Raw genomic sequence first — 13,294 nt, forward strand, 5'->3', positions numbered from 1 at the left:
AATGAGAAACTGCTACTATGATGTGCACAAATGACTAAATGTTGTGGAGGTTGAACTAACTGTTGTGCAAATGTAAATAGTGATGTGAGAAATGCACCAAAGCGACTGAGAAAAACTGTAAGGCTGATTTATACTTCTGCTTCGGACCTACGCCGGAGCCTCTACGCTGTAGGCAACGCGTTGGTTTTCATTTATACTTCTGCGTCGTTGTCCGCGTTGACGCGCAATTACACTTGCAGAGGGAGCATGTGAAACCCGAGGGAGCGGTCCTAGCAGACCAATCACAGCACTTGCGTCCGCGTAGAGTTGACGCGTTGTTAAATTTTTGGAGAGGTGCACGTCAGGGTACGCCGAAGGGTACGCGCGCTACACACAGCCTACGACGTAGCTACGGCGTAAAGCCCAATTTATACTTCTGCGTCGAACTTACGCCGTAGCTACAGCCCAATTTATACTTCTGCGTCGGGTGCGCGTAGAAGGTACGGCGTAGCATACGCATTGACGTGTACCATACGTCGTACCCTTCGCCGTACCCTGACGCGCACCTCCTCAAAAATGTAACTACGCGTCGCGGCGACGCGGACCGCAAGATCTGTGATTGGTCGGCTGGATAGCATCGCGTTTCCTCCTACGCATTTCCGGAATGATCTTCTGCACTCTGCACCGCCCGCCCGCCATTTTTAAATTCCGAAGATCAGTGAAGAGCCATGGAAATAGACCAAGTGACCGAGAGATTGCTTGAAGAAGTGCGGAAATACAGCCATCTGTATGACTCCTTCAGTCGCCATTGCTCGTAGAAACCTAAACTCAGTGGAACATTAAAACCCAACCGCGCCAACTAGCGTTTCTGCGGTGTAACTGCAGAGCAACACAGACATTCGCAGAAGTATAAATGCTCACGACGGCGTCGCCTACGTGCGTAGCCTACGACGTACACTACGGTGTACACTCGACGCAGAAGTATAAATTGGCCTTACATCGTAGGCTGTGTGTAGCGCGCGTACCCTTCGGCGTACCCTGACGTGCACCTCTCCAAAAATGTAACAACGCGTCAACTCTACGCGGAAGCAAGCGCTGTGATTGGTCTGCTAGGACCGCTCCCTCGGGTTTCACATGCTCCCTCTGCGCGCGTGAACGCGGACAACGACGCAGAAGTATAAATGAAAACCAACGCGTTGCCTACAGTGTAGAGGCTCCGGCGTAGGTCCGACGCAGAAGTATAAATCAGCCTTAAGTTCAACGCAGAAGTATAAATTGGGCTTTAGTTGTGAAACTCCAGCTTTATTTACAGCACTGTAGGCTGCATATCACTTTCATTGTTTTTTGTTTGTGTGTATATATTACAGTATATTATGCTGTATACATTTTCTTTTTACTCTGATGTATGGCAGTTACTTTATGTGTGTGAATGATAATGGTTACAATTTCCTTGGCAGTATGAGTGCAATGTCAAACCTTGGAGGCTACTCTTACCCTAAAATCCTATTTCTTTTTTTCAGTTTTATACACAATTGTATTCTGTTAGCTAGACAAAAAACAGTGCAGTAAGCATTGTCAATGAAGGACTGGGCTAAGACTGAAAGGTGGACATGAGGGATATTTCAATGGTCCTCTGCCATAGTGACAAAACATCTAAACATTTTGACTTGCAGTGCTTACACAATGCCAAAGGGACGAAGCATTTTGGGGGCACTGACTGTTTAAATGAGAAGGAAATTTAGTTTTGACACATGAGTGAACTGTTTTGGGAGAGGTATGAGCTTTTGCAGGTGAACCATGGTGTTGTGCTGAACCATCCACGTTATTTTGGCAAAAGCACCAAGAGTGTTGAGAACGTCCGGTCTGTTTCAAGAAATGAGCCAAAGCAATTGAGAAGGATCTTTGCCATTTTCGTGGCACTGACTCTTTATATGGGAAACAAATTTAGTTTTGAAGCATGAGAGAACAGTTTTGGGAGAGATATGAGCTTTTGCAAGTGAACTATAGTGTTGTGCTGAACTGTAACACTGTTTTGCCAAATGATCTTAGAGTTTTGAGAATGTAATTTCTGTTTCAAAAAATGAGCCAAATCAATGGAGAAAAACTGTAAAATGAAAACGTACTTGTGTAAACGTAGGTATTGCAGTCTGCTCGGGAACTCTTTGCTCTCGAGCCAAATATAGTTATTTCTATGGCTCGACGGCAGGAAAAAAGAAACCAAACCATTAAAAAAAAATTTTTTTTTCAATAATCAAAGGTAGTGTGACGATTCAGTTACTTTATTATATAACATTTTTTGATGATTATGCAGCAATAGTAATATATATATATATATATAGAGAGATAGATAGATAGATAGATAGATAGATAGATAGATAGATAGATAGATAGATAGATAGATATAAAATAGTATGTACAGTACCGGTCAAAATTTGGACACATTATTATTTTTTTATGTTTTTTAAAGAAGTCTCTTAAAATAATGGTTTTCTATTTTTTGGTGATTTTTGCCATTATCGTGATAGGACCACATAGAGTGGACAGGAAGTGAGGTGGGGGACAGGATCAGGAAAGGTCCACGAACCAGGATTTGAACTCGTGTCACCCGAAGCGCAGCGGCACTATATGTCAGTGTGCACTGCCCTTGAGGCTATCGGTGCCAACAATGATTTTCTATTTTAATATACTTTAAAATATAATTTAATTCTGTGATGTGAAGCTGAAATTTCAGCATCATTACTCCAGTTTTCAGTATCACACGATTCTTCAGAAATCATTCAAATATACTGATTTATTATCAATGTTGGAAAAAGTTGTGCTGCTTCATATTTTATTTTGGAACCTGTGATACTTTTTTCAGGATTCATTGATAAATAAAAATGAAAAAGAACATAATTTAATTAAAATAGAAATTCTTTTGTAAGTCTTTACTATCACTTTTCATCTTGCTGAATAAAAAGTATGAATTTCTTTCAACAAAAAAAGAAAAAAAAAAGAAAAGAAAATTACTGACCCCAAACTTTTGAACGGTAGTGTATATTGGTACAAACAATTTATATTTTAAATAAATGCTGTTCTTTTTTTTAACATTTTATTTATCAAAGAATCCTCAAAAAAATATCAAAGGTTATAAGTATATTAAAATAGAAAACCATTATTTTAAATTGTACTGACTGTTTAAACTGTTTATTTATTTATTTTTTTGTATTTTGATCAAATAAATGCAGGCTTGATGAGCATAAGATCATTTTTTCAAAAATAATAAATGCAATAATGTGTCCAAACTTTTGACTGGTACTTTTATATTGTGTGTATATATGCCCCCTTTTTTTTTTTGTTTTTTTTTTTTGTTTGAGCCCTGCCCCTGAGGAACTCTGCACGTTCCCTGGGTGTTGTAGCCAAAAGCTGTTTTCTTGCATGTTTGGCATGATTGTTTTGGTTGCACTGTTTTGACCAGGCAGGCGTCACCAGCGTGTGGTGTTCGAACACTTCGAAAGTGAATCATTTTGCGGCAATTCAAAGCTTTGAAAAGCTTCGTTTCTCCCCTATGGTTTCTCCCATCATGTAGAGGTCGCTACAATCACATTATTCGGATTGAACAAGCAAGCATCACAACAACACACAAGCTACTAGAGAATATATCGAAGGAAAAAATGACAGCTGCCATTGATTATTTATCAGCCTGTTATTTGTGATGATGATGAAGATGATGAAGATGCGCTGCTGAAGCTGTGTAAAGCGTAAGATAAACAATATCACACATTTTATTAAGATGTGATGCTAAGCGGTTAGCACGCTGGCTAAATTTCTTGTTTTTGTCTGTCTGTGTATTGAATATTGTGTTTCATTTACATAAACTGTGTATTACACAAACATTTATTCTTCATCAATTTGACTATTTTGTATTGATGTCAAGCTGAACACTGTCAGTGTTATTTTCAGTTGTGTCTGGTAAATGATGATGATGCAGCTCATGCTGATATTAATTGACTGCATGATATTAGAGTTTCAGGAGAAATATATAATTTATTTTGTTGATTTAGAGAATGTCGCCAGCTGTCATTCAGATCGCATCCTGCTGTCATTGCATAAAACTTGAACATTCATGAACATCACAGTAAACTGAGAGCTAAAAGTCATCATGTATAATGGGAGTGAACTACTTTCCTTATTTAATAATCTTATATGTCTTAACGTTACATATTTTCCTTGTACCTTGGATACATGTGAATGTACAAATCTTAGTCAATATTTTAAAATACATATTTTAAAATGAAAAGTAAAAAAAAAATTGCTAAACATAAAGCAAACAAAGTGAGGCATTAACTTGTTTTCAATATAGGCATAATATTCATAAATTGTTTTGTTTGGACCAGTCTCAAGAATATTTGGAAGAATGAATTTGTTGATTTTTAGCTGTTTCAGCCTGGTTGATAGTTCAAATACAGTATTGTTCCGTTTTTACTGTGCTCACATGTTATGGGATATGCATGCTAACCGAAAGTCCTGAAAATGTATATGTTGGTGTAATTTTGCTACAGGTTTGAAGCAAGCGTAGTGTGGTTGCCTGTTCAGTTTTAGAGATATTTGTAATTCGTAATAAGTTTATATATGATCTAGGCTATTCGTAAAGTTCATATCACATGCAATTTCTATGGATACTCCACCCAAACATGAATTCAAACTATTTCACTAACTTTTAAAGAATATTTTATTTTAAAATATACACACATTCACTCTTTCTAATACACTCTATACATAAAACACATATGTCTTAAAGTTTATTTAGATTTTATCCCTTAAAAGTAATCTTTGATCGTGAATTTTTTTTTTTTTCATGCTTAAAATAGCTTGAATTTTAAGATTCATGTTACACTCATACTCACTCACAATGTGCCTCATTTACGCGGTTGTATGAATATGCAAATTAGCCCTGTCTCCACTCACTCGCACCAGCTCAGAGATCCACTTGTTGACAATCACACATTGTCGTGATTGGTTACAATGTAGTTTGTGACGTCAGAAACACCAGTGATTTCAAACCGCGTTTTTGAGACTGTCTTTGGTTCACTCCAGTTTTAAGGAGAAAATACTCAGCAATGGTGTTGACGTATGAATTTGTACTTGGTTTGTCTTTAAAGCATATTAAAAACACCACATAGACATATAAACAACATTAAAAGCTTGATTTTCACCACAGGGGGAATAGGAAATATTTAATTTTCCATAGGTTGAAAACGCATATCGTTTCTTGACTTTTTTACATTTCTATCATTACAGCTGTCAAAAATTAAATATTAGCTACTTGCATCTCACCATGTACTGGTTATGGTCCTGACACATATGATTAACAAGACACCCAAAGTACCAGTCATTTAATTTCCCTACAAAGATGGGTTTTCCATACATTTTAAGTTTAACAAAGACAAATTATAGGGGACAATGGGACACCTTAAGAAAAATTTGCTTTTCACTCCTCCCATAGTGTATGAATGCAGAAAAAAAATGTTTTATTAAACATTGATGGAGCAACAGATTTTGTGTAAAAATAAATCATAAAAGTGGTTTGTTTGTTTAAAAATCGTATAAATGAATGAGGTGGCAAGGTGGGCCCTTTACCCCACACATGAGGTAAAAGGCTCACCAGCATGTGGCAAAAGGCACTAAGTATTGATACAAATAAATTAATGTTTTTACATTGTTAATGTTTCAAGTTAATACCTGTTCAAAACAATCACTTTTAGCAAAGTTTGTACTATTTTCGGTTTATTTTGATAGATAAAATAATAAATTTTTATTCAATGAAAATACTGTTATTAAAATGTTCATTTAAAAAATACACAAATAAAATTATTTTAAAAAAAACAAAGGTTCTAAAAGCATTAAGAGATCCCATAATTATATATTGCAGAACAGAATGCAGAAAAATAGAAACATTATCTTAATCGTTTCGCCACCTGAGGTTATAACTATAGCTCCCATATAAGGACGCAATAATAGACGTTTCGCGTTTCCCAGTGAGCATAAACAACGGCGGCGGCGTAAACAAATTTAGTCAAAGTTGTCAATAGCCTATAAATGGACATTCAAATTCATAACAAACCGTGGGTGAAAACAGTCATTCACACAAATTATCGCCCTACTGTGAATTTGCTTGATCATTTACAATAGAGATTGATCGCTGCTAGAAACATACATGTTGTATTCACGAAAGTTAACGCTGACTGCATAGTTCTAGCTAATTACATCCTTGTGTTGGTTTGGCGAACATGAACGTCAGTTTAGAAAGAAAAATGGATTTACCGGTTCTGCAAAAACAGAGCAACTGAATGTCGGATTGGAAGCCCTTCTGCCGGCGGAGTTCTCGCCACCTTTCGAAGGTTTTTCTGATGTAAATTCGGGACTTCACGCGTTCCTTATCCTTGTCCCTCTTCTTTGCAATTTGTTCATCGGAACGTCGTCTCTTTGGTCGTGTGTCGACCATAATTCAAACTTCCCTCTTCATGCTTCTCTCTCCTCCACACACCCCCTTCATGTGCACGCGCACTAACCCCCCAAACCCCACCCTCCAATACTTCTTGTCGGTCATTGGCTGGAGCACTGTTTGTTATGTTTCGTGGTGCGGGTGAGCCCAGTTTGTTTTTGTTGCCGTTTGTGGAGCCTGTGGTGTCTAGAGAGACCGCGTTTTTTTACAGTGTGTTCGGGGGACAGGCAGCTAGCGGATAGTGAGGAGATGTTTGCTGTATGTGACAAAAAATGTTTGGGCCTAAAAAACGCGTCGCATCACTTAGAGCACCTTTAATAACTCATTTCCAAAGGGGCGTCACCAACGGACGTCGCTCAAATGCCTCTGGGCGCAGTTGGATAGACCTAAAACCAATCAGAGCGATCATCATCGTGTAAAGCCATATGCTGCGTCCCAATTCGCCTAAGTTACACTACGCCATAAAAGTATGTACTCTTTTTGTGAAGAAAAGGTATTTACTTTTGAATGTGTAGCAAAAAAGTAGGCAAGCTTTGGGACATATTACTTCGTCATCTTTATCGGACGGATCTGTCGCGTGCATCCTGTCACGTAAACTGCCCTGTCAATCATTGTGTCACAGTTAAAATCCTCTATTAAATCTAATTTAATTTCCTACCGTTTCGGAGATAAATGTAGCAGCACGTTCATCTGCCAGTGGGTCTTTCATGGAGACTGTCCTCATGTGTTTGCAATTTGAATATAATAATGCATTTAAAAGTTGAACGAACGTCAAAAGTTGAACCCCTCGTCTACCCAACCATTTCCTCCTGCATAATCTGTTTTTCTTTTTCTCCTTTTCGCTGCAAATCAGCGCACAGACAATTTGGATCGCAATCTTCTTGCAGGCTATCATTTTTAATAACAATTCCAGTCTCGCGCGAGAACTCCGGTCTTACGCACGCGTAATCTTGCGTTATTTCCTTATCACTTCTCGTGTGTGTTTGGTTGTGAAACGTAGTTTGCGGACCAGACAGAAGTTGTCAGCGATTCTTTCTTTTGTAAAGTCATGCAGTGTGAAACCCCCTGTCGCCAATCCATCGTGCAGTGTGAACACACCAGAAACTGAATGTTACCCCAGATAGTCGTGTAGTGTGAAAAGAACAGTGACCCGACTACTTTGAAAATCGTGCAGTGTGAACTCGGCATTACTGGTGTTAAAAATAGTTATTAAAGGGGTGGTATAATGCCCTTTTCACAAGATGTAAAATAAGTCTTTGATGTCCCCAGAGTGTGTATGTGAAATTTTAGCTCAAAAAACCCCACAGATATTTTTATATAGCATGTTAAAATTTTCACTTTATGATGGTGAGCAAAAACGCACCGTTTTTGTGTCTGTTGAAGGGTTAAATGCAAATTAGCTACTGCTTCAGGCACAGAGGGCAGAGCTACAACAGCTTGCACTCACACAGACATGCACTGAACATTTCAAACACTTTTAGCCTTTTATGTTCATACCCGGAGTCAAGAAGAAGTGACAACATGTAGACAACCTTTCTGATTGGTTAGTTGATGAATTTATGTAGCTTATGTGTAGTTATCTTCTAGTCATTGATTAGCATATTCTGTCTTGATAATCTATAAATCCTGTTCCGTGGATGGGGTTTATGTAAATTTTAGGGTTGGTGATGTCACTAACCCGGGAGGAATGTCGTGTAGTCCTACCAGTCGTTTGTTGTAGTCCTTAAAAATAATTTTCTTTAAAAGAAAATATCTCCCTTTGCTTTGAACTTTGAGCATTGTAACTTTGCAGATGTTGTATATGCTCAAACAGCAATATTACACACTAACTAAAGTTAGAAAAGTTAAATCATAATCAACCACCCCTTTAAGCACAATAAGCTGCGGAAGACAACACATTGCGGTAATCGCGCTGTCTGACACACATCTGAAGTATACAGAAAGCCGCCTTTCGGACAGCGAGCGATCCTGAATTCAGTTCTCTTTCACAGCTTATTGCACTTCAACGGTCAAATACACACACAGACAGTTATGTCAAAATGCCTGTCTTGGCGAAGTATGCATGTAACACAGTCGGTTATGTCTTAAGTGAACGTAAACAGTTAGGAAAGAATTTGGATGTGTGTCAATAGGATCCGTGCATTAGGTCTTAAAGTGACAGCAGCCTGATACTGTATACCTGCTGCTGTCTTTCAAACAAAAACCTGAATAACTTGTGTAGCTTTAACATGAATCAATGTATATTTATTTAATGTGAAGACTATGCAGTGTTTTATTTTTATATTTGATTATTCAGTTTCTGTATAGTTTCTTACATGAATGTTGCTGTTAAATAGATCTAATGTAGGCCTACCTGAAAAGCTTAAAACACTCTTTATTGTATTTGTATCTTTCTTTTATTTGTTTGTTTGTTGTATTTGCCCTATTGTTTGTAATTTGCCTCTTTGTTCTTATTTTAATATCAAAGTTCAATAAAAATAATAAAAATAACTAGGCCTAATCGTCCACCCATAGTTTCAGGTGTTTTTGTTTACCTGGATGTTAAGCCTTCAGGTTGATATAACTATATATCACCAAGTAGAGCAAAGAGTTGTTGGTATTTAAATCGTTTTTTTTTTTTTTTGCTGTTTTTATTTATTTATTTTTTTACATTGATGTTGAAGGGGGTGGATTGGAATCCACTGCTGCTTCAGTGTATATGTAATGAGTGATTATAATCAAGGTATTAATCAATATTTTTCCTTCTAAATATCAAGAGTTGAATGACTTCTCTAAGCTTATGAGATTTTACTTTGTTATAGAAGTTACCAGTGTGATTACTGAAATTTTCTTTTCATTTATTCTTTAATGTCTGTATTTGATATCTGAATGCAGTAACAGTGCTTGCTTATATAGCCCGGCTTCCAGAAATAAAATAGGGATTTGTTTTGTGTTTGAGAGAGGTCTTCAAGGCGTTCAAACATATAGGGGTCATTGAAGCCAATAGTTTAAGGGACAATTTCTTTGTTAAAGCCATACTTTCCAGTTAGACTAAAGTGTAGCTCTTCTTTAGAGAAAGAACGCATTATCTTGATGTTTTGAGAGGATTCGCTTTTTTATAGTTAGAGCCTGGTCAAATCCAACCTTGGAAAAGCCGTGTGTCGGTGTGTGGGTTAGTCTTCTTGGTTACAGGTTAAGGAACCACTGGCATTATTGGAGATTGGTTGTTGTTCAGGACATGCTGGCACCCAGCAACCCGAATCTGCGACCAGGAAGGTTACGACGTGCCTAACTTCAGGGTCCGAGTGTCAGCTGCCTAATCGATGGAGATATGCTTCCGTCTATCTGTATATGTGTGGAAAATTACTATGTTTATCTATTTCTTAGCCAATCAGAAACTGCATTCTAGCTTAGACCTTGGTGTAGGGTATAACTGCTGTGATCTTTGTAACTGTAACCTATGAACTCCTGTGTGAGTCTTGAAGCTGACTTCTGCTGATCAAACTGCAAACTATCTTCAGTAAAACTTTTCTTCAATTTATTAAAACTAGTGCAGTGCCCGTGCAAAATCAGTTTTTGTGTGTGTTTTTAGTAATTGTTGGTTTGGTGTGTTTGAGGGCTCATTACAATTACACAGCAAAAGTTCAGTGACATTTTTATTTGTGCATGGTAGAAAGCAAATACTGATACTGACATAATGACATACAATAAATATGAAAAATGTAACTACACGATTCAGAGAGCAGGCTACACAGTGAACTCCGAGAAAACGCTACGCTTGAGCAAACGGTTTGTGAATAGGCTACAACAAATGATGGCCGTGAAAGAGACTGAACGCATTGAATAGGATATGTTTAGTTGGTGAATAGCATAGACTACTATTACACAGTATCGATAATGTTAAGCGCACCAGAATAAAATATAATATTCAGAAATAAACAGTGTAGCTGACTTACAGATTAAGTTAACATCCACAAATGAATAAGCGCAACGATTCAGGGAGCAGGCTACACAGTGAACTCCGAGACCCTTTCTTCGACCCTCTCTGTCTCTGGTCCTGGGCTGTGTTCACTCAGTGTCAGTGTGAGAGGGGGAGTGGCCAGAGGCTAGAGCGGCAAAAGCCAATGTGTGCTTCTTTTACCGATATATTTACCGATATCTTTTGCATTTCTAATCCAAACAACGCCAAACTTGGCACTGCACCTACTCGTACCCGTAGCAAGACACCTGTCAAATTTGACTAATGGTTCTAAAGATATGCGAATAACAGACAGACGTTTCTGTAATTTATAGATAGATAGATAGATGTCATCAATCACCTATCCCATATAGAGATTGCACTATTTATACACATGATATCAGAGTTTAAAAAAATCAATTTTAGTGCACCTTCTCTCTTGATTTTAGCGCACATCCTCGCTGTCATAAGCCCAAGCCTACATATACGTATTTCTCAAAGAGCAGAAAGTTTGTTCTTTACTAGAATCTAAAAAGAGAGTAAGATGTGACATGAAATAACTACAGAATTTTCATTTTTGTGTGAGCTATCCCTTTAGGTGTATTATGTGACATTGATTATGTGTCTGTCTTCTACAGATGTAACCAGTGTCATGGAATATAATGAAAGACTTGCTCGCTTTCGTCAGGGTCTTGTCAACCCATTTGACAGGGGAGAGAACGACAGCAGCACTGAGGGGAAGAATCTTCCTAAACATGGTGTGTCAACTTTTACATTGAATATGCACTCCTCCTCTTCTGAAGGTACAAGTCAATATACACTGTATATTATACAGTTTTTACAGAGAGGGACATTTCTTGTGTTGTGAATGAGATCATGTGAGTCACAAAATGTACTCTCTTGTAGCCTACCACAGCAAAACACAATAACACTGACTAGGTAAATAAATATGGCAAACAACAGGATAAAAATGACAAACAATTTCCCTATCATACACCCGGCGCAATGCAGCGCCAAGTGCGATGCAAGTGGTTTTTGCTAGTTTCAGCCCGACGCAGTTGTCTTTTTCATGTCCTGCGCCACGTTGTTTAAATAGCAAATGCATTTGCCCCCATCTGTGCGCCCATGGGCGTGCTGGTCTGAAAACGCTGGTGTTCAGGTGCATTGTTGGCGCGTTGCTATTTGGAGGCAACTGAAATAGACTGCGCCATTGACCAACTGAAACCTGGTCTAAAGTCAATGGTGCAGTATTTTTTTTGTTATTTAAAGAGCATGTTAGTAATGTGTGTAGTAAAGTAGCATGTTAGTAACTCTGCTTATTACACACATGCGCAGCAGCACACAAACATGCCAAACATAAAAAATAAAAGGATTACAATGTAAAATATTAATATTGTGTACATAAAGATATGGTGTAATCCGGCTTGTCCCGCAGATGGTCTGCTTGTGCACTTTAACCTCGCGCACGAGCAGTAGTCCAGTCATTTTAAGCCAAAATGGGGGTCAACCTTGAACAAATTGCAACAGAAGCAAACTCAACTGATTTTGTATCCTCAATATGTCCTGAGTAAGGAAAAAAAAAGCCCAGAAGAATCCCATTAGGGGAAAGTTTCGAAAAAGACCCAAATATAGCCTATTCATACGCCTATTCATTCTTTTTCTTACGTGAATAGGGTAACAATTTTAACCTTTAGATATCACCATGAAAATTACTGTGTTGATTACTTGCATCAAGACAAACAAAAAAATTATTACAAGTTTTTTTTTAAATGGTTTGTTAACATGGACAAACGTAATGCATAATCTAATTACGTATATGCTAATTTGCATAAATACCACAACAGATCTAAACATTGGGTATAGCCAGGTGAAAATGTCTTGTTGAATCTTGTTGACACATAACAGTAAAATACTTAATGTTAAGGTCTGAATGGAACTCATTTAGGCTACCCATGAGCATTAATACATAGAGGCAGGAAGAAGTACTTTAGAAACCAGCCTTTATTAATTATTATTGCAGAGATGGGGTTTGGGGCTGGGTCCGTGGGACTCAGTGGGAATTTCTGGGGATTCACTTTTTATTTTTATTTTTCCTACCTTTTGTCTTCTGCATTCTCCTTACCATTGTCTCCTGTTCTTCCCTCAGACTCGTCCCCCAGAAACAGTCCCACGGACCCAGCCCCAAACCCCATCTCTTAAAAATGAATAAATGCTGGTTTCTAAAGTACTTCAAACATTTTGTGACTTTTCCTACTTCATACTTCAGTACCAAAAGTGTCAAACTTGGACAAAAATGTATTTCTTGATGATTTGATATTTTATAATAGTGATTTCGTAATGTCTAAATATAAATTCAAAAGCAAAACGTGTGAAAAAAAAAATATATTAGGGAGTGGAAATGGATAATAACGCACTAAGTACTCCTCTGTCGCCATCTACTGGTTATAGTGGTAATTTCATGTATTTTTATTTTTAAATAAGAGTGTTTATTTGCTACCAAGCAATGCTTAATGTGGGCCGGTATACAGTACTAGCACTTTCATTTTTTAATCTGTTCCACTTTTTCTTGCATACCAGCACTTCTCACTTGTTGCCGGTACTCTGACAGCCCACACTGCACCACCAAGATTAGCTTACTCCTCATAGAAAATGTTTTAAAACATTTTGGTCTATTATACAATGAATTATAGGCCTATAATTAAAATGATTAACAGTCTTTAATATGTACAATCACTGCAATAATCAATCATCAATGGAAATAAGAGAGAAGGAAAGAAGAGCTTTCAAACACCCACTTTCAAAAACAACTTGTTTAACAGAATATTTTTTCACTACGTATCGGCCACAAGAGAAATATTAAGAAAATAAATTAAGACAGTTATATTCCGCTATCA

General features: G+C 37.6%; 1 protein-coding gene across 5 annotated transcripts in view; it reads left to right on the top strand.

Annotated features, from left to right (window-relative positions):
• Nucleotides 1-3,557: 3,557 nt before the first annotated feature.
• The window catches only part of def8 (differentially expressed in FDCP 8 homolog), a 61,220-nt gene continuing 51,483 nt past the window's right edge, over nt 3,558-13,294 (top strand). For 2 of the 5 annotated variants that reach the window (XM_082183027.1, XM_082183028.1), the window contains exons 1-2: nt 3,558-3,719; nt 11,039-11,203. In XM_082183027.1, coding sequence (XP_082039153.1) covers nt 11,053-11,203 — 151 coding nt within the window. In that variant the 5' untranslated portion in view covers nt 3,558-3,719; nt 11,039-11,052. The remainder of the gene's footprint in view (nt 3,720-11,038; nt 11,204-13,294) is intronic. The other 3 variants (XM_082183029.1, XM_082183030.1, XM_082183032.1) reach the window with 2 other exon arrangements.

The sequence above is a fragment of the Leuciscus leuciscus genome (genome assembly GCF_965113295.1).
Source record: "Leuciscus leuciscus genome assembly, chromosome: 10".
In the NCBI taxonomy this organism is placed as follows: Eukaryota; Metazoa; Chordata; class Actinopteri; order Cypriniformes; family Leuciscidae; genus Leuciscus; species Leuciscus leuciscus.